This window comes from Melanotaenia boesemani, chromosome 8, assembly GCF_017639745.1.
Source record: "Melanotaenia boesemani isolate fMelBoe1 chromosome 8, fMelBoe1.pri, whole genome shotgun sequence".
Taxonomy (NCBI): domain Eukaryota; kingdom Metazoa; phylum Chordata; class Actinopteri; order Atheriniformes; family Melanotaeniidae; genus Melanotaenia; species Melanotaenia boesemani.
Genome location: NC_055689.1, coordinates 24,154,596 through 24,177,444, shown reverse-complemented (window position 1 = coordinate 24,177,444; position 22,849 = coordinate 24,154,596). Strand labels below are relative to the sequence as shown.

At 38.4% G+C, this 22,849-nt stretch overlaps 1 protein-coding gene across 17 annotated transcripts in view; it reads left to right on the top strand.

Annotated features, from left to right (window-relative positions):
• Positions 1-22,849, top strand: part of LOC121643850 (receptor-type tyrosine-protein phosphatase F) — a 181,148-nt gene that overhangs the window by 84,244 nt on the left and 74,055 nt on the right. For 9 of the 17 annotated variants that reach the window (XM_041991424.1, XM_041991426.1, XM_041991423.1 and 6 more), the window contains exons 5-6: positions 15,531-15,719; positions 21,462-21,572. In XM_041991424.1, coding sequence (XP_041847358.1) covers positions 15,531-15,719; positions 21,462-21,572 — 300 coding nt within the window. Of the gene's footprint in view, positions 1-15,530; positions 15,720-17,562; positions 17,581-21,461; positions 21,573-22,849 lie in introns of all 17 variants that reach the window. The other 8 variants (XM_041991410.1, XM_041991425.1, XM_041991420.1 and 5 more) reach the window with 1 other exon arrangement.

The window sequence follows — 22,849 nt, the reverse complement described above, 5'->3', positions numbered from 1 at the left end:
CAGACCGTCTTGAGCAAAGGCTTTAAAAGTACATGTTTTAATTGGCTCCTATCTGCAACCAGGGAGTTGCAAAATTGACAAGTTCTGGGAAAAGGCCTACAGCGGTTGAAAGTAGCTTAGAGGTAATAAGTTCTGTTTTCCAAATGAGCACAAATCATTAAGCTTCTCGGTGAGGAGATTCAACACAAACATGTAATTGGAGCTCACATATCTCAGAGAGAGAGGAAAAAAAAGCATTAGAATACAAATGTTGTCTTTGCAAGGAATACCCTTTTACATTGTGAGAACAGAATGGAAAACATCATCTTTTGTCTCCATGAATTCTGTATTTCCAAACCAAATATACAAGTGAGGCTAGAAATCTTAATTTTAGTCCTTTTTGTATGAATCACATATATCAAACCTCGTGAAAGTGTAAATATTAATGCCTATCTGCTTCAGCTCACCCACAGCAAGCTTCTCTGGGACTGGTTTTGTCAGACTTCCTCCAGAATTAAAAGCAAAAGCAAACAAAAAATGTCAAGCTGATAGCTGCTGAGTTCACTGTGACTTGAAGATTCCTTGAAAATGAGCAGAAATTCAGTTATATTCTTGGGCTTTTCTGATTTTTTTTCCTACCTGTGCAAGAGAACATTATCTTGTCCTTTTGGAAAGAGCAGACCTGTCTCTAGAGAGGAGGAATGTTATCTAATGGTAGCAGATCAAAAGAGCCATCATTATCAGAATCCTCTGCTATCAGGGTGTGAATTAGAAAGTGCCTCCTTCAGAGCACAAGGTTTTTGAAGTTCCCTTGCAACTCCTTTATGAACATATAATATAAAAAAATGTAATTCTTGTAAAGGTCAAGCAAGAAATATGCAATGATTCAAAGCTTCAGCTTTATTAAAATAAACAGCCCTATTTGGTGAAAATATGCCAAATATTAAACTGTGAAGCTAGATAGAATTAATAGATATCTGCCCTGTGAGTTAGTCGTGTGGTTCTCTAATTTCAAAATGAGAAAAGAAAGTGTCATTATACGGATGTGTGCAGAATGAACATTTTTAAATATGAAATCAAGGACAGTATCACAACTTTCTTGTGTAAAATATATTTAATGATGCTCTGTTTGGAGGCAGTAAACAAATTATGGCCTCACCGGTAAGAAAAGGTCTTTATTTGCTTGCCATGCATTATAGTCCCTGGTGCAGAGGCAGAAAATGACTGCGACACAATGCCAGTAATAAATATCTCGGGAGCCAGGCAAGTCCAGACAACAAACCTGACTGGATAAACAGCATAGAAATCTCATTGCGCCTCTTCCTAGGCAAGATAAATACATACAGAAGGTATATAGGAATGATTTAATACCGAACCCCACTCCTCTGACAACTTAATCCTACCTTTTCCTTGGTGCTATTCAGATCAGCCACAATGACCAGAATAAGGTTTCCTGTTTAACTCCTTTTTCCTGACATTACTTCTTCTGTCTGTAATTCTCTTTGTGAATGTTGCTGGGGCTTTCTTGTCTTTTTATTTTTTTTATTTTTCTTTATTCTTGGAGAGCGTGAATAACTAGCTCATATTTAGCATTGCATACTATGGGTTGTTGATGAAAGTAATGCAGCATTGCAGGCACTGAGTTCATTTTCTTTGAGATAGCTACTCAATCAGACTTTTTGTCAATATGCTAAAACAATAAAGCAGCACAAACCTAAATGTACACACAAAACCATTCCGGTTTGAACTCCCTCACATACACACACACACACACAGATCTACAGGTGAACTATATTCCTGAGCTCCATTGTGACAGTCTGTGTCACGGATTTAATTTCCCCCACCATCTGCTGGCTGGAGGCCCAGCGTTGTAGATCATATCCAGCCTGACAGATACAAACTGCATCTGTCTATGCATGCTTCTCCCAAGGACTTTCACAATATGGCGAGGTGGAATCAGTCTCCTGGCCACACAATTTGCATCCTTACATGCTTTGCTTCCAAGGACTTGGACACTGTATGTAGGGCAGGTAGATTTTTAAAGATCTTGCGTATTTATTTCACTTGCTTTTTTGCCCCGTAAATTAAGAGGCCTGCTATGCTGATAAAATAAAATCCACATGAAGGAAAAAGGAAGGCAACCAGGTAATCAAAAAAAAGTTTTTCTGCCTTTTATGATTATACCAACCCATTTTCGCTGCACATTCCCTCCTTTTTCCCTAGTTTCAAGCAGTCAATCACATTTTCTGTGCTCAACATGAGGAGCTGGTGTAGATTTTAGTGATGCAAAAGCTTCTGCAAACTATGGTGACCCAGAAACTAAGTCTCTGCATCCTTGCACAAAGATTTTTTACACTGCATAACTGTTGCATAGTTTGGTTTTAATCAGTGGCTAGACCCTGCTGAAGTTTCCTTGAGCAAGAAGTGAAACATCTAACAATGTTGTTGCCATTATCTTTAGTTTCAGTGAAGAATAATGTAGCATGACCAATGAATATCTTTTAGTTCATGTTTAAAACTGACTCCAATTAATTAATGCGTCCCATGAGATTTGACACCAGACTACATTTATTACAGAATGTGTTAGAAATCTGAATGGAGTCATTTTTGCTTTAAGGCAACATATTATCATCTGCATTTGCCCATCAACTGCTCCATGCCTTTGCTGTATTCAAGCTGTATTTGCAGTGCCTGGCATGTCTACGCAATCAGTACTGATCCTATCTATTGCCTCGATGGACAGAGAGGGAGAGGAAGAAAGAAAAAGAAAAGGCAAAAACATAATAAAAGCAGTTAGTTAAATACAGGATTATCCAAGCCTGACATTTAATTATTACTTAAAAAGTTAAGAGTCTTCTCATTAGTTGTTTTTGTTGTTCAAGTTTTGGCTGTGAAGTCCCTGAATAGATTGAAATTATATTGTGACTATCATCTACATCATTGTGGACGGTAATGTGAGCAATTAACAGCAATTGGGTCTTTTATTTTTTCAAAAGGCATTTTAAACTGTTAAAAGTAAATCTGCTGTCTCTTGTGGATGTACAGCTCTTTGATAAACACAGAAAACCTAGAACCGCTAGAGCTAACTATCATGCAATGAATACTTTGTGGAGTGATTTATGAAACAGGAACCTAAGATCTCATAATATGTTTAAGTATGCATACAAAACTAGAAAAAAAAAAACATTAAATTGTCATTGAATGAAATATTCTCCTCTTCTTTTACATAATTAGCTTCCTGGTGAAAGAATTCATTCCAAAGCTATTAAACATAATAAGTTTGCATGTGCAGAAAAGCTTTGCTGCCCCTGGCTGTTGTCATGCTCGTTGCCCGTCATCACTGTAATTTTGCACTTATGGCCTCTGCTGATTTTCACGCCACGTTCTGGTTCTCATCTTGACATTTGTCTCTGGATTTCAGGAGATATTGAAGATGTGTCAGGGCGTAGACATCCGTTATTATCTGTGCATTATCGTGAGCAGACAGTTTTCTGTAAGTTGACGTCTTCTGCAAAGTATCAGACACAAACAGGGACAATCAGGCTTTTACTTTTATAGATTACAGAATTATGGAAGACTTGCTTGTGGGATCACGGTCTTTAGTTTGATTGCATGGTCCTGTCTTAAGGTAAGCCAGAGGCCAGAAGAGAGTGTATAGCATCAAAATGTGAAGATCTATTAAAATTAGTTAGAAACTGGAGAGGTGTCATTGAATCTAAGCTCAAAGTGTGATGGGAGCTGTCACTCAAAACTTTGGTCCTGAATCAAACCGTTTTTTGAAATACTAAATGAAAAGCAGTGTGAACCTGCACCCTCAGTTTGAGGTTTCAACATATCAGTCGGTTCATTTCTTTAGTTAACTGTTTCATGCATGGCACAAACTCCACTTTAAAACCAAGTTTGGTGGCATTTTCTGAATGCAACATTGTTAACAAAGAAGTCTTTTATTTATTAACCTCTCCATGGCACTATATAATATTCAAATCTGGTGTAGGCTGAGATTACTCTGTATTTAAATATACATCTTAGAGTAAAACAACCTTTTAATGTCATAGATTTCTAACAAATTCTTCTTTGTGTTGGTGTTCCTCTTCATAACTGCACACTTTTTAGGTTTGTTTAGAATGAGTGATTGATTTTATCCAAATGCTTTGATGTTGCTATCAGTGAAAGCTGCGTGTGTTTGTCTTTGTCAACGCTCAGATACCAGAAAAATATAATCCCTGCACAATGTGAAACAATTAACAATCTCATATAAAAACCCTGTAAATGGATTTACCTCTATGGTCTATTTTAGTCCTCAGTCGTTGGAGGTGTTTTATTGAAGTGTGTTATTTTAGCAGTGTGTCTAATGCCCTCATGTATTTTGCACAGCTCTGAACAAATGAAAAAGAAAAAAACAAAAGAAAAATCAGCTGTTACGTCAACAAAAAGGTGATTTGATCTCTTCTTTTTTTTAATGCATATACTTACTTTCATTTTCTGAATGATGTTGTAACAAAATCTATTTACACAGCAATAAATTAAACTTATATGAACAGTTTAATAAAATCAGTACAAGGTTAAATTTTCTTTCCATTCACATAAAAAAGAAAAGGGTGGGGGACTATGGGCCATTGCTATTGGAGGTTGCAGGTCCAGCTCGTAGCTCTGTAGGCCAAGAAGTCAACGGCTCCCCAGGCCCTGACTGGCTATGGATGGATGAACCTGCTGCATGTCAGGAGGGTTCTAATACCTACACTCAGTGAGCTGACTAATGGGAGTCCTTTCACCCTGACCCCATTTCCTCACACATTTACACACTAAGACCTTTTTGCTTATCCAGTGTGCCACACGCTGCAGTGGTGTAGGCTTGTCTCAACACTGGACCGTCTACTTTAAACATCCCCTTTTACTCATGTTAAAAAGAGCTGGTCTCATTTTCTTTAAGCTGATAAGCAATGTTTTCAATGTTGTGGTTGATCAGTCTGCTCACAACTGTCAAACGCATAGTTGAGTTTTCACGCAATACATCTCTATTTATTCTTTAACCCGTATACAAGCGATGGATGACTAAGCAAGCATGCTGTGATTCAGATCTGCTGTCTTGAGGACTCATATGCCCCTTTCAGACATACCCTGCTTTCTATTAATAGGATGCCACCTAAATGTGTTGATCGACGGTCTGAATGAACAGCCTGTTCACCATAAATGTGTGGCAGTAATCTTACCAGGTCAGACCCATTAGCTTTCACTTTCAACACAGTAACAGATAAACCCACAGGAAGACGTGGATCTTAATCATGGACATGTGTTTTTTAGGAGATTCCTAATGATCATGCCACATCATTATATCTATAATTAAACATTACTGCTTCAAGTTCTTGCCTTCCCATTTATAGGTATAAGCATCTTTCCACACCACCCAAGATAAATGAAGAGGGAAAAAATCATGCCACACTCTCTCCTCACACCCCCTTGCAGTGGAGGGCAAAGATTAAACCGCAGTGATATGAAAAGAATGGTCTTGTAGTTGACAGTAACTTTGCTCATTAGTGTAAGTGATCTAGTGTAAGATCTTTTGGAAAAAAATGCAAAAAAAAAAAATGTTTGGACAAATTCTTCATAGTGATTAAATGAGACTACATAGTGTCACTATAGCATATACCATATCTTGGAAGATGCACAGGAAACACCTGTTGAGTTTAATATTTTAATGTTTGCCTGGTCCAAGTTAATTAGAAAAGTTTTTTTCTTTCATTACTCCGAATGCATGTCAAGTCTCCTTTGACATAGAACCTGTCTTAAGTGAGTGTATAAACTTTTGTACATATTAGGGGAGGTTTTGGGAAGCCTACATGAGTCCTAAAATGCCATTCACACCAACTGTTTAACAAACTAAATCAGGTAGAAAACTAATATTCACATCTCCCATCTTTTGAGAACAAATAATGTTTTTTTGTTTTTTGTTTTTTTTTTTGTGGTTTTTCTAATGCTCTTGTTAATATTTCTGAATATCATTGTAAAGAACACTGACATAAAAATGATTTATGCTTGGATATCAGGCAGCCTTTAATGTTATATTTGAGTCCCCCAACTGCAAAAGATTACAGTATTTGACTATGTCTGTTCCAAATAGTTAGGCAAACTTTCTGGTTCTCTAATTACTTCTGAGGTTAAGTTCTGTCATCAATTATGGACTTGGTTTGTACCTTTCCCACATGAAGTTATCCTGAGATTAGAACCAAGATGGTGATTAAACGAACGTGAGAAAATGGTGACTAGTTTCTAGGGTTTATATGAAGTAGAATATTTGTTTTAGGTCTAATTAAAGTCAAGTGTTAATCCAATTAGAGCTGAAACATTGATAGCTGCATGTCAAGTTCACACTTGCAAAGAGTAGCCAAGCAATTTGCAGACGGGGTCATGTTTATCTTGCTTGTTTGCTCCTGATGGTCACTTATGAAATTACTGGATTTTGCTTCTTCTGAGGGGGGCAGTTAATAGGTCATGTCACAATGTAATGTATTTGAATACCTATTGCTTCTGCAAACTTTTACATAATCAAAGTTGAGGCCGTCGACATTGACTTGCAGACTCTGTGTATTATTCATTATCTCTGACTGAGAGAATAAGTAAAGGCTGTCACAGGAGCCCAGTCAGTGAGGATTTAATTAACAGAACCTGCCACACTCTACTATATCCACTGCCTTTCTGAGAACTCATAAAAGCCATCTCTATCCGCCGTAATTACACTAAACATGTCACAGGAAAGCTCAGCCGATGATTAATTTGAGTTGTGAAGAGGATCAATTAATTAATTTATTTGCAAACCACCTCACTGCCTCTCTTTGTAGGACGATTTCATTAACCGTCACACTTTCCAATTTTTTGGTCCTGTCCTTGTTCTTTTTCCCAAGACACCTGGAGGACTAGCCTGTCTTATTAGCCACATCACATTACCGCAGAAATTTGCTACGAGCCTTGAGGTTTTTCCATCTTAGAGTCAGTTATATTAAAATGAATAGTAAACCACAAACCGTGCACTTTGGAATACCATAATCTCAAGGGTCTTCAATCAGAGTCCTGTTAGTAGGACCACAAGGCAAGAAGTAGAGCTGCAATATCAAAATGAAAGCCTACAGCTGTGCTACGCGTGCAGCCAAGTTAATGGAGGATGTGATTCTGTGCAGCAGCGTTTGTCCCACAAGGTGACTCAGTCAGCATAACCATGTGAATCCAGAAGACCACCCCTGGGTTGCAGTAACGGGTTAGAGGCCAGGGTGATGTACTAACCGGTGCGCTGCAGCATAAATAACAGGCACAGGGCATCTGGCAGGGCTGTAGATCATACTGACGACAGTGGAAGTATGATATCAGATATGAGAAAGAGGGAGAAGTAGAGATAAATAGGAAAGTGGAGAGAGAGAGATGATAAAAAGAGAAGGAGGGAAGGAAGGAAAGGAAAGAGCTGGGGGGTGGAATTAGATGACTGTTATTGATTATCTGCCTGTAGGCGTGGAAGTAAGGCCAAATGTTCTGCTCAGCTAGACAAAAAAAGTATATTATTTCAAAGGTCATGGCATGCATTACAGTCTCTTTACTCAAAGGACTCTTAGATAAACAGCAGAATTACTGCTCAGTGATGCCACCACAAGCATGTTGGTGTGTATTAACAACAGCATTTGCACTGTTTTTGTTATGGCTGTATTTTTGTGATGGTCCGTTGCATGCAGGTGTGCCTCTGCCTGCAGCTCATATTTCCAGAGGAGTGTTTGTCTGATTCACTGCTATCTCCATAGCAACTGCCAAAACACCTGGTCTAAGAGATGGCGTGCCAGAGACAACAGGCTCGACAAGATGTTCAGTGCACATTTCAATGCACATTGTACAATTGCATTCATTTACCCGGCTACCTGATCCCACCTGTAGTAAACAGACTAATCCATTCAATTAAGGCCGTTGTATAATCACCTAACCCATCAATGTTCACACCGGCTCTGTTCATCTGTGAGAATAATTAGTTTGGTTTGGATTTGTATCTTGTTGTCTTTGTTTTCTTTTCCACTGAGATTTTCTGCATTTTTCATGTCGTTACATCAGAATTACATCAATGGCCTCCTCGGCCAGGGTTCTTTGATGTTGGGGTGCACCATGTCATCCCTGCTGAGGAGACCTCTGCAGTGGGATCTCTGCCAGCTAGTATTCATCTGAAGAGCTGGAAAGAAAAGCCCCTCCTCACATGCCCTTCATGGCAAATATGTGTAAGAGGCTTAGAAGCAAATGCATGAATACCAGTCTGGTCAGTATGCCTTTCTGAAAGGTCCATTACTCACCATTTTTTAATTGATTTTAGACTAAACACACATGCACCTTGAATTTTAACTGAACCTAATAATTGCACCCAAAGAGAAAGTTAACCAAACTAAAGCAGATGATTTCTAAAACTGTTGTACATAAGTTTTTATCCATTACTAGTACCCAACACAGGGTAATGCCATCGCCACCTTTACAGTTTTTTCAAGCGAACTTGCTGACACACCGCCAGCAATCCAGCAATTCACAGACTTTTTTCGCTTGATTTTGTGTTAGCTTTGGCTTTTTGTTTGCACTTCCTGCTGCCGCTGACACCTCTCACACACTTGTGTGTCTCAGGCAGATGCAAATGGCTGTATCGCCGGTGTTGTGGCCCAGAAACAGCTGCAGGCCATGTGCTTTGTTTCCACAAACTGCTCTTATGCTTTTCAGTGCCAACTCGACTCAAGACTAGTTGAGACATAGACAACACTTAATGCACTATATTTAGCTTCCTTTGAAGGACGGCATACCGCAAAGAAGAACATTTAAAAATTTATCGGCTAAAAAAAATTTAAAAAGAGGCAGTTTCGGTTCTCAAGCATAACAAACATCAGTTTGCCATAACTCAAGATGGCCTTTATATATCCGCTGAAGCATCCACTTTCTTAATACGCGTTGAAATAGTTTATTTTTAAAAGGAGCAGATTTCAGAGTAGTAATACTATTAGGACAGTAGCTGTGACTGTTTGGTTCACAACATTAACATATATTGATGGTTCTCATCCAGCAGTATCACATTGGAGATCATAAAGGTTTTTATTTATTTTTTATGTTTGTTCCAAAATGAGATTGCTATTTAACCTTCGTTATCTGAAGGCAAACACTGATGCTGGCTCAGATTAACTATTGATATATGTTGACGCAACTCTTGTTCATGCTGCTGCAGCAATTTCTCATAGATATTCCCAGCCGTATCCTTCCCCTCCATGTTCTGGGGCTCTTATTTTCTCCTGAACATCCTGACTTTAAACATTCATAGCAGCACATGACATTCACCCTCGTCTTGCACTTAAGACTATAAGAAGGAAGCAGATATGGAAATGAGGCAAGCGAGTCTTGTATCATCTGCTGCTGTGTCAGGGCTCCCCTGCTAGAAGGGAAGTGGGGTGTCTGGAGTGTTTGCCCTCATTGAGATGAGTGTGTTTGGGTTGTGGGAAAAACGCTGGCTGACGTTAGTGTGGGATTGAGCTCCAGCAGCCTCCCAGTGGGACAGGAGGACAGGGATGGGGCTCTTTCAGCAGGGCTCTGATTAGACCCATCGCCCTTGCTGCCACGCTCCACTCACACTGGTAATTGGAGCTGGCAGGAGGTTGGCATGCAACCCTCCCCTGCCCCCTCCTCTTCCCCTCCCATTCCCTCTCCCTTTTACTTGTTTTTACCTCTCTTATCTAAATCTTACTTTACCTGCCTGTAGCTGTCACAGATACATACCTATGTGACAAAATAATTTTGATTACTACCTATTGTTTTTAATTTCCGCAATTATTATAGCCCTAGAGCATCTTTTCTTTAGGAATGATCTTGCCAATGTTTCCCCAATGTCTTTTGTGTATAATCAAGGCCCCCACTGCTATCCTAATTGAGTAGTGAAACAACAAGACCGCATAAAGCCCAACCCCCTTCCACTGTTTCTCTTTCTGCTTTAACCAATGTATACTCCAAGTTCCTCTACTAAGCTACTCGTATTGCAGGCTGACTGTGTGCGTGCTAAACGGCTGTTGAGAGAACAATGGGCCTATTTATTTTTCACATCATGGAAGAACTAGTTTTTGTGTACCTAGTCTGCCTTTCTACCTCTGCCTCTGGCCTTACTCATTTGCAAATCCAAGGCGTTTCATTAAATAACACTGGTTAAAAACACTGGTATTCTCAGTGGAAGACATCTTTAACACCGTGTAAGATTGCTAGCAGAATAAAGGTTTGCATGCTATATGATAGCAGATTGTTTAGTCTGCATGAAAAGTGAAGCCATAGACTAAAGTAGAACACATTAATGTTCTTAAAAGTACGACTTAAAATATTAGTATGCTTTCATTTCTTTTTTTTTTCCTTCATACTCCTCTGTTCATTTTAGTAATGGAGTGCTTTTTTAACTTTTATCACAACATCTTTTTTTTTTTTTTTGCTTTGTATTTTCCTGCCTGGAGTAGACAGAGGAGTGGAGTTTTGTTTTTATTATTTTTATTTTGTGTGTGTGTGAGTGTGTGTGTGGAATGACACTCCGATACACTGGATCCTTTTATTAAAAATTCCCTCCATCTGTAGAAACATCAACCTGCATGGCCCGCACCATTTCCTTGGTTCATCTCCAAATTTTCCCCATCCCTTCTGTGTTCTGAGCTCTGAACAAAGGCATGTCTTTGTCTCCTCGGGATGACAAGTTGGCAGACAAGGCGAGCTGCAGGAGTTGCAAAAGTAGAAACAGGCAGACAAGGCATGCAAAATCTTACCCAATAGCTTGACACGATCTTTGATGAGTGTAAGGAAAAAGCTCTCAATTATTCCTTTTAGCTCAATGGCAAGGATGTAGGTATTGTTTCTGCTAGTTTCTGTAATCTTCAGAGATATTTTATTTGTCACAATGAGCTTTAAACCTTTTAAATCTTTTAAAACATTTGTAGTTGCTAAGCTCTTTATGGATGTTTGATGACATGGTAATTGACTTGACTATGTTTGCTTCAAAAATTCATGAAAACATTAATTTTAAAGACTCAGAAGTTATTGTCCAAGCTAAGGCTCAGAGGCAGAATTTAAAAGACTAGAGGCCCCTCATGTCAAAACTCTTAAGAGCAGAATGGCATGTTGGGACATTTTAGTCAAAGATTTGTAGTTTTTTTTATGCTTATGTTAATGTTATGCTTCTGTAAAAGGGGCAAAACCCCAGCAACCAGCAGCAGAACACACCCTGGAAGCAACACGTCAGCTAAATGGTGCTGTCCCTCCTCTATACATAAAAGGTATCCGTGCACCCATGCCTGTCTAACATTAAACAATTTAACGAGTATGAGTTTATACACCACGGTCACTTTCCATTAATCAGACAACTCTGAAAAACTCTTATAATAGTTCACCTGCAACACAAACATTAAGCAGAAGTCAATCTTAGATTAATGTGTAAGCTTTGCAGCAGCTTTTAAATTATTCCCTGTTTGTGGTTTCTGATATGACAAAGCCGCTGACTCGTGTAATAACTCCTTTGGGGTCTTTCACCCTGTTTTACCATTGGTTTGCATGTTTCACAGCCCACCTGCATTTGCCAATAATGCTAATCATAAATATTCTATGCAGCAGAACAACAGGGTTGGGTGGGAAATGTCTTACAAAACTCTGTAGCTTTAGTGCCTTTTCTCCCTAGAAGTTTAAAGGGTTTATTTCAGTGGGGAACTCCATGTTGCAAACTTAAATGTTGCTCTAGATACATTTTAGGGAGATAAGATCTAACACACTTTTTAGTCCTCCTAGGACAACTGACTTGGAGTAATGGACATTAGAGCATCATACTCATTGAGTCTGTTGGTTTCCAGAGTGAAGAGAGACTACATGTTTTCCTAGCTGAGACTGAGTGATTTTGGGGGTCAGATCATGTACTATAAGTACAAACAGCTTGATGTATAAATAGTGTTACATTAGGTCGGTGGTTGACAGATTTAAATATGTTTACTTCTTCCTCATACCGCCACAAGTAATTACTCTTAATTTTAAACTAAGCCATGTCTTATCAGTAAACTAAAATGTTACTAACATTACAATAATTTAATTTAATAAAATAAAAAAAGAAAAAGATCAACATCTTGTAAATGCTTATGAGACTCCAGAGACTGTGGAATGTGGAAATGTTTCACCGCATCACTACACAATCAATCATAGCACAACCAGCGGACCCCACTGCCAGCTGCCCAGTGGTGGAGGTGCGGAAGAAAACTGGGTCCTGACTCAGAGGGACGTCCTCTGAGGTGAACCATTATAGAAATATTCAAAGCAATTTGTAAGTAGGTGAGAATGGAGTTCATTCCCCTCTAGGTTTAGCATAATTCAGTGTTTTCCCCACTTTTCATCTCATGAGGAGCAGCATAGGGATCTGTTATCTTCCACCACCAAATTTGAAATATACCTCTCAAATAAACCCTAATTTGAACACTGGTCCTTCAACATTATCCCTATAATGCTGTATGTGTCATATTTGATCCATACAGTTTGAGACCTTTTACATAATTTTTATGATAAAAACTCAAAATGCTGTTTTACACAATCAGATTCTTGCCTTCTACAATAAAAATGCAATAATGCTCTACAAAGATTTTGACACCACACAGTAATAAATGATGAATATAAAAAGAATGTTTTTGTTTTGTTTGTTTTTTTTTTTGTCAAATAAAGAATTCAGATCCAAAGAAGTAGACTTTTCGTTGCATTTTTTTCTTGGGTCGGGCTTTAAAGGGTTAGGTTTCATTTAATTTCACACCAGACAGTATTTTTCCAGCCACTTGGTCTCATCTTTGTCTCCATCTCTTTCTACCTTTGTCCTTCTCTTTCTCTTGAAAACCAAGAGAGAGTAAACCACAGAGGAACACAGGGCGCGACAATGCTGTTACCACTATTCATTCAATAACACACTAACAGTGGAGAAGCTTGTATTATAGAGGTATCCTCTTTTGTAAAGGTATCATTTGGGATGTCTGAAAACTAATTCTGCATTGTTTGAAAGGAAGTAAGCCTCACCACAAAGATAAGAGGCCTTGCAGAGACCTGTCAATGGGGGTCTAAATATGAGAAGATCTGGGCTGCAGGCCAAATACAAGGGTGAAAGGAAAAACAACTGCTATACTGAGGATAAGGACAAAAACACAACACCCATGCTTCTTTTATACTCAAGTTATATAAGTTTACTTATGGATTTTTGACTCAGACAAACCAATTGTTTTTCTGGAGGTGTGATGTCCTATTGAATACAATTAAAAGGATGAGAATGTAGTCAAAACATTTGTTTCTATTGAAGCAGTCTTCAGTTCATTTATGTTTTTAGTGAGTGGAGCTGTAACATGTAGTTTAATATGTTAAATACAGTGCTCAAAGTAGGCTCAGAGAAGTCCTCAGTCTTAACATTCCTTGAGATTCATCAACATATATAATTACAGCCACAGTTTTGTGTGACCATTCTAGCGTGGTAATCAGAACCTGGTTACTCCGCAGCAACAGCAGCCTGCTGGCACTTTCTTCCCAACTATTTTCTTTGCAAAACTTCCTCAAAGGTCAGTTTAAGTGAACCGTTCTGTTATGGCCCATCAAAGTAACGTTTGGAAAATTGAATTCCTGCTCCGTGACAGATTGGCACCACCTCGGACCCTGCAAAGAATAAATGGCTAAAGATAATTGATGGATGGGTGAATAGCTATATATTCTCTTTCATTCCTTTAGATGTGTCCTCCTTCGCCTATTGTTAGACAACCTGTAGCTACATATTTTTCTGTGGTGAACCAAAGGCCTGATCATTAGTGCTTATTTCATCTTGACACTTTGCCCTTAATGACAGATCTACATACAAGGAGATGGATAAAAAAAGATTACTGGTTCAAGAGTGAGCTAATAACCATACCTCTCAGGAGCCAACATGTTTTCCCTTTATTATCGCTGTTAGGTTTCATAATGAGTGAAGGTTGAGGGTTCTAATTTAGTTTTTTTTTTTTTTTTTTTTTAGCTCAACTCGTCTACGTCAGTGACTTCTTGACTGGTTTTCTGAGTAATTTTGACATATAATGTCATTGAATACAGTATAAAGAAGGCACATAATTATTTTTTTAACTCAACCCAGATTTTTATTATAACAAGTTGAGATTTTTAATTATCTAATGTGAGTATCAGAGTGAGTGAGAGTTTCCTTACCTTTATCAGACTGGCACACAATACAACAATCTAAGTGACACAGTACACAAGTGGGTGCTGAGTGGGAACATAAATTCAATTTGGCAAAAATTCCACCGAAATAGCTGTTAACTCTTATGTCTCGACTTTGACTCCTCTATAGCAAATTACCATCTGTAACTGTCTAATATCTAGTGGATACCATGTGCAGGGATGTTGCTCCTCCTGATTTGTGGAAACCTAATCTCAGAGGTGGGTCTAAGAATAGTCAAAGAGCATTTTAGACTCTTTTTTTTTTTTTTTTTAAATACATGTAATCCATTTAATTTTGGTTTCGTACTCCAGCTCTGCACACCAAAGAACTTTACATGGCACGTCTTCAGAGTTTGTAATAAACACGTCTCTGACGCTGATGTGTCTTCAGTTTGGTTGACAGCCTGTCTATATTTGGATGGATGGAGAAAAATGAACAAACACCTTAATTTTGTTGTCACTATAAATATGCTATGATGACATTAGCTATAGCAGCACCAATTTCAAGTGCAGCAATCACTGCCTGTCCTCTCAAATCCTCCCTCTTTTTCCTCATACTTTTTGAAAACATCTTGAGTGTTGCATATTTTTCCCGTATAGGACTCAAAGGACCGTATTTCAGGTAAAAACTTGGGCTCTGCATTATCTCATGTTTTTGGACCAAGTTGAAAAGTTCAGAGCAAATGAATTAAGCGTGAAAGCATCACCAAACGATACATTAGCCATCATTTGGTTATCTTGACACAGCGCATGTCAGCATATATTTTATATTTGAAATTCTAAATCCTGATTTAGGATCATACTGTAGAAGACAAACCCAACATGCATCATGAGTTGTATTATAAAATAAGTTTGTTTTGTTTTCTTATCCTAGGGCAGTTAATCTACAGTATGCATGAGTACCCAGTGGCAGATTATAACCATCCCTCCTCTGTCAAAATCTGAGACTCCCTGTGCTGGTTAATAAGCCTGCTATGATAATCAGTTACTAACAGGATTCTTCATTTTGTCCCTATCAAATCTAAATCAGCCCCAGATCTGTTTTTCCTCTGTAGTATCTTCTCGCACACTAATTTTGTGTGTGGGGGAGTGTATGGTCAGATAACTGTTTGGCCTGCAGCACCCGAAATGTATTTGTTCCCTTTTATCCTCGTCCTTGACCTTGCCAGCTGAACACATCTGATGAAGTCTTCTTATGGAAGTTGAAAGCTATTATGTCAGAATCAGAATATTTACATTTTATGTATATATTGATTTATTTTTATTTTCTTACTCCTTGTGTCTGTTGCGTTTCTAAAAATTTACTTTTTGCTAATTTTCAGAGAACCAGATCCCACATGGCTTCCCCACCATTGATATGGGCCCCCAGCTGAAAGTGGTTGAAAGGACCAGGACTGCCACAATGCTGTGTGCGGCCAGTGGAAACCCAGACCCAGAGATCTCCTGGTTCAAGGACATGCTTCCTGTGGACATCAGCAGCAGCAACGGGCGCATCAAACAGCTCCGCTCAGGTACAACTTGACAGAATCTGAGTTGATTTCTTTGAGGTCTTTGTGTAAATGACTCACTAATAATGTAAACATGATCAAGACAGGCTGCAGATGCCATACCAACATACCAACAGACATTATGTTAGACATGAGGCTAATGTAAAAAAAAAAACAAAAACAAGCCTTTGTTGTCTTGTATGATTTCATGGATTCACTTTCATCACAAAGGGAATGAAACTTTTACTCAGCTTGTCATTGTCACTGTGATTACTTTGCTGAGTTCTTTTACAGGTTTTTTTTTCCTGACAGCAGCACATCAGCTACTAACAAAGTAACAGAAGCTGGAATGACACTTTCCCAGAGTTCCTGTAGTCTTTGACAGTGATGCATGAACTTTTTAAACCTTTAGAAGTACAGAAGGAGAATTTTTCACCATATTAAATAATCCCTAATCCTCCCTTAAACATGCAGCTGGGTCACAATGAGGCCAACTGATGATGCATTAGCAAGGATTCAAACTCAAACTAATGAGAAACTCTTTGTTGATCATAGCAGTCCCATTCATAACTTAACAGCGCCTTCCTGACCGATATCTGATGGAAAGCATGCAAGGTGGAAAGATTAATGGCTTTTGACTCAATTCCGTCTTTCACTCTGCTAAGCTGACCTCACTTTTTGAGGTAGTGAACCCCACTACATGGAATAGATTTTACTTTGTGAGGCATCCATAATGAAATAGCAGCTTAAAAATTTTGAGACTAGGCTGCAGATTTGAGGACCCAAAAGATTAAAGATGAGAGCCTCCCTAGAAAAGAGCTGTCCAGTGGAAGCTAGATCATTTGAGTCTGTTCACTTGGACTTTCCATGTTCTTGCAATGTTAAGTATGAACTCCTACAAGCAGAGCTCAAATTAGAAACAGAGTTCTACAAATTGGATACTAAGACAACTCCTTGTAATTTAATATGTTTTTAGTGCAAGGATAAAATTCTGCAAAAAAAAAAAAAAAAAAAACACAATTTTCTTTTTTACTTCCAGCTACAAACTTTTAATTAGTTTTCTTTCCCACATACATTGAGAGTGCCTGAAAATGTGCTGATATATAATGCCCCCAGACTAACATTTCTTTTTATCCACCACTGTTTTCCTGACATCTGCTGCTGTATCAGGATTTACATTATTGCATATGACCTGAAATGGGGCCAGTTTTGCAATGGCAGGAAAAAAAAAAGCAGTGGAGTTTATATAGGAAAAGGCAGATACTGTTCCTATTATTCTAACATATTTGCTCAATTTTTAATGAGCTCACAGGCTTATTTATTCACTTTTCACACCATCCTATTCACCTACTTTGTAGAGATACTAACTTCTGCTCAGCTTATATGTCTGATGTGAATACTTTCTGCTGTCCATCACTTTATTTACTCTGGGCTATTTTCATTAATTGCCACTGTCCATTTTACTACTATCTGCAAAAAGAGTGGAGGCCATATTAAATTAGGAAGCTGAATAAAAATGTCTTCATAGTACTTTAATGCTGCTGTGAAGCGAGGATAAGTGTGGTTGTTGCCTGCAAAAACCAGAATGTGCAGCATTTTATTCAATATTTGTCTGACAAAAGGAATCCTTCTAAAAGGTCATGTTGTTTTTTAACCATTTTAGACATGTACAGTCCAATATTCATACTTGCTCCATATTGTAGCATTATAAAATAGTGTGGTAATAAGTGGCCTCTTCTTATTTATTTATTTTTTTCTTTTTTTGTATCTATGGCTTGTCAGAAAACATGTTCTTTTCTCCCACTGTTGTAAGTGGATTACTAACAAATCTTTCAAACTTGTTTTCATTAAAATTACTCCCACCTAGGTGGTACCCCAATTAGAGGTAAGAATGAATGAATAGTATATTGGAAAATATAACGTCCACACCATTCCCTCACGCTCACATCAGACCCCTACATTCTTCCCATCGCCACATCACCTGGTCCATCTACACTGTCGGCGCCAGTCCCTTTTCCACGTTCTCCTGCGTGTACTCCCAACATGTTCTGTCTTCTGTCTGATTCTTAACAAACAAATGATCACCAACCTTGATGTCACATGAATGATAGTGCACTGGTTCACTGTATTAGTTTGTAAATGAGCTCTTTTAAGGCTCTGCTTGACGTTACCCACATTGATGAGGAAACACAGACCATTATTTGGCTTCAGCCTCTCCCATGGAGTCAAAACTAAAGGCGACCATCATCACACAAGGATCTACCTGCCTAATTTTCAGTTTCAGTGTAAACTGAAATGACCTAATTTGCATGCAGCCTATGCACCGTTTGCCCACCAGCATGGGAACTGGATGCCTCATTGAGATTGTTAAGCGTTTTGGGATTTTTTTTCTTCTTTTTTTTTGTTGTTTTTTTTTGGAAAATCATTTCTTTCTCTCTGACTAAAAACATGATTTTCACCCAACACCACTGAAGTTAATGTTGGATGTCTGGGGCAAGCTGAATGATTTTATCATTTTGTGTACATTCACAGCTTCCTATATGATGCATATTTAATTAGATGTTTCACATTTTAGGAGTTTTCGGCAGCAATGCCTCATAGATAGAAGCTGTAGAAGATCCAGAAAGTCTTGAAGTAGTTGGAAGAAACTGAAGTGGTTTTGTGTTGCAGTCTGACAACTGTCATGAAGAAGGATCCTTCTAAATTTTAGTAGTATTCCCACTTTTCTCCCATGAGAAAGCTGACAGATTGACAGATTGGTGACATCGACATTAGTATGCAGGTGCATGTCAGTGCTGAATCAGACAGCGATGAGCTCAGCAAGCCAAATAAACACCTCAGAGGGATGTGTTGTCATGAGAACTGAAGTGGTATTTACACATGTCCCAGTCCCGCCCTGTTTCACTCCTGTTTTTCGGTTTCGTCTTGCTCCGAGTTCTTTATGGTTGGTGGTGAACCTGTTTGTTAAATTCATCTCATACTGCATGGTGTGAAAAACTTATCCTAATCTCATTTAATGCTGAGTATTTTTGTCATTTTCAAACTTCATGGTGGCTGGCTGCGGTTTTTCCTGCTAGCCCCATGCTGCTTTGGGAGAAGTTATAAGTGTTATCACTCACTACATGTATTCTGCTAAGAGAATAACATTGTTTTCAACCATGCATTTTTTATTTTTATAAATTATGGTGAAGGTAAGTTTGCTGTCGTGCTTCTTAAAGTGTCAGAACTTGACTTGCTTCATCTGCCGTCCATATGCAAGTCAGTAGCGGTGATTTCATGATGGCTGTGGAAGCGGAGTGACTAAATGACCACCCCGGGCTTTTATACTTTGTTTGAAACAACATCTTGGCCTTCTCTCTGTTGCCTACAACAACTTGGAATTGTGAATACTAATCACAGCCATCTGGCAGTGGAGAAGCTCCCTTTGGTGAAGCATGGTAAATAATTTCCTCACTGCTAACTGCACTGGCAATTGTTTTGCTGCAAAACTCAGGCCATCAAGCAAATCATCAGTTACAACTCATCTACTACATTAACCTTCTATGTAAAACTTTTGTTGGATTGTGGATGCACATTGTATATAAAAATATGACTTATTCTCTACTTCAGTGTGTAACAATCTAGAAAAATAAAGTGTACCCTCTTTCAGATCTAAGGTTTTACCTCAGAACATGATAAAAACAAGTTTGCAGGAATGCATGTAAGATTAGCTTTCAAAGAAATTTATGGTGTATACAGCAACAATGTTCTGCTAATCAAATGCACTTGATTACTAATCATCAGCATGTGTGAGCACCAATATAAAAGCAAAGTTTACAGTTACAGGGACAAATCATCGAAATTGTCCAAATCATGTAGAGTCCATTTTTTCTACAGTTCGAAAGATTAGAAAGATTATTCACAAGCTGAAAACACTGGAGCCAGTGCCAATTTTTTCAGGAATGAAAATGCCGGCCAACTTACACCACAGTACAATAAAAAAAAAAAGACTAAACAGGTATGGCTTGTTTTGAAGGGCTGCCAAGACAAAGATTGCTTTTTGTTGTTTTTTTAACATGGCAATGTGACTTAGGTTTGCAAATTTCATCTAAACAAACCTCAGTGTCCTTGCAGTTCTTGAGCCAGCCTTGAACTCCTCTGTAAACCAAAGTATGCTGGAGTTAAATGTGCATCTATCCGACAGCTAAAGAACTGAGTAAACAGGGCAATGATCTCAAGGTCAAAAGCAAATCTATAGCAGAAAGAAAAAAAATGATAAAGGATACAAAAAGAAAAAGGAATCAAGGTGTTGCAGTGGCTCAAACCTTAAACTGATTGAAGTGCTGTGGCAGGACTAAGACCGCAGTCTAAACAAATGCCCACAAACCTCATTGAGTTGAAGGGCCAGAATTCCTCCACATTAATAACCCTTATCCACTGCAGGAACTTCTTCATTTACCCGGGATTAAAAAAAAACAAAAAAAAACATTAACTTGCTAAAACACTTTTCCTCATCCCCAAACGTTCCCTGAAAAAGGCACAGAGCAGAGGGATAGGAATTTTCATATTCCACATGTACTTGCAGCTTTCCATGTTTCTCCGTATAAACCGGCGTGAGACTGCAAACATGTTTATTTTATTTTAACAACATTTGAAAAATGGAGCTGTGAAGCAGCAGACAACGAGGTCCAGGCTCTTTTTAATCATTTACCAAGTCAGCAATTCGAAACAATGAGTATGGAAGAAAAGTTAAAAGAACCGTCCTTCGACTTCTTTAAACTTGTTTTTTTTTTGTTTTTGTTTTTTTTAAGAACCCGAAGTGTGTCCGATTTCCGTACTAACAAGTGGTGTCAGCCTGATTACAACAAATTTTCTGGACCTTTGAGTACCTTGGAAATGTAAATAATGTATATCACCAGGATTTCTTTTACCCTAGTAAATCAAATCTGGATAATAAAAATTCCTGAAAATGTCGATTAAAAAAAAACAAACTTAATTTAATAGACTGATAACATCATCCAAAAAATTATTACTTAGTTGTATTTGTTATTGCTGCTGATGGTGGCTCTACATGCTATTAAATCATGGCTTCACTGAGTGTTTACACATTGTTTCTATATTTTAGCTTAGTCTTTTGCTAAATAATGAAAAACACAGTATATTATGTTGTGTTGTTGTTTTTGTATGTACTAAAAAAGCCAGAAAAGGTAAGGACCAGATATATGTTTTTATTATGTTTTGATAAGTAAAACCTTAGAATTGAAAGTATATTCTTTGTTTTTCATTGTTGTATATGGAAATAAAAATCTCCTGAAGGTTTTAAATAATGTCATTTGGTTGAAATGCTTAGAACAGAAATACATGATACTGAACAGGTGCTTGCTTTTATCCACTCTTCTGCAGCATAGTTTAGCTGCATGCAAACATCTGGTTGTGACAGATAACCCCCTGTGACACACACATGGTTTGTCACATATTTCCATAAGCTGAAAGCCTCATCAGACTTTGGTGTTTTTGACATGTTATTTAAACCATAAATTGACCCTCTGTCACGGTCTTTTTTCAGTGCTAATGCAAGCAGACAAACATTCAATTAGCAGTTTTCTTAAACTTGCCAGAGTTGCTAAACATTTTTGCTGCCTCTAGTATTTTCCCTTTAAAGCTCATGCCTGAGCAGGAACTCGGTTAGACTAGTGACCGCAGGCTCTGTGGTGAGTCACGGTATAGATTTGTGCTTTGGTTTCTGTCAAATGTCAAAACTGCTAAAATTGTTAATCCTCCATGCAGGAGCCCTGCAAATTGAGAACAGCGAGGAGTCTGACCAGGGGAAATATGAATGCGTTGCCATGAACAGCGCTGGAACCCGCTACTCTGCTCCTGCCAATCTCTACGTCAGAGGTAAAGCCAAATGTCTGTCTCAGTTGTAGAGTTAATCAATCCTAAGTGTCATTTCTGTTGTCTCAAGCACTTGCAAGCTATAAGCAAATGTGCAGTCTTTCAATATGTCTCTTTTAAAATACACTCTGCACCTGTGGCATAGTATGATTCAAGCTCTAGTTTAAGAGTGTGTGGGAGTGTGCAGACTGCAATTAAATTTGTTGCACATCATTAGACCAAAAACACAATTTTAATGATTTATAATTCTTATTGATGAAAACCAAAAAAAAGTGTAATATCCGGTATTTGAGCTGTTTTTCCACTAGTTCTGTCTGTTTCTCTGTCTCTTGTCTTCACCACTATCCCTACTATCCCATCTCTTCCATTCCAATGAGCTGAACTAACATCAACCGCTGTGAACTCAACCAGGTGCAGCCCTTGAGAAAACAGCTGCATTGAAACCGTTTCCTCCACTGGTACTGGTGCCAGGACTCCTTTCTTTTTTTTATATTGACTGTATCGAAAGGGTCCATTATTCCTCTTCCCCCTCTACCAGCACAACACAGAGATTCTAAAGACGAGGAGGGGTTTGGAGTTTTCAGGGTTTGTTTTTGCTGTTTTGTCTCTGTAAGCAGACTAATGCAGGGTAAGGGCAGGATTGTACACTTTGTGGAAAAAGCCACTGTAGGGGAGAGAGAAGTCTAGGTCAGTTCCTGCACATAACACCACCATGTCTGATGCACATGAAACACAATAGCTGCTGAGGTTGTTAGAGTGGGTGGATGAAGACGGGAGTGAAAGTGTCATGGTAAAGAAAGGACACGCCAGGCTGTCATTTTATAAATTTGTTAAAAGTATAGTGTCACAGAGGCTAATGTGTCTTTTTCTGTTCATCACGAAGAAATAAGTAGATGAGTGTTCACTGTTACCCATATACCATAAAGCTATGCTTAGCAGTTGAAAAAATAAGTATAGTTCTTGAACACAATTCCTTCCTTTAGATTAATATTTAGCTTTTTTCCTATAGGCAGGAAACAGCATAAATTTTTATTGCAACACCCAAAACTCCCTCCTGAATCGGAGGTAGAATCATGCTCGAGGATTATAGTCAAAGCTTATCTTTAGTTTAGATCTTAAATCTTGACGGGGGGAGGGGGCGTGTCAGCCAAACAGCAAAGCCGACGAAAGGATGTAAGTCTCTTCCATTAATCAGGACATGTCTGTCACAGGTGCAGACACTGGCTTTTTTCCCCTCAAAGGTAATTACAGTAGTTGTGTGGCGTGGCGCCAGCCAGAGC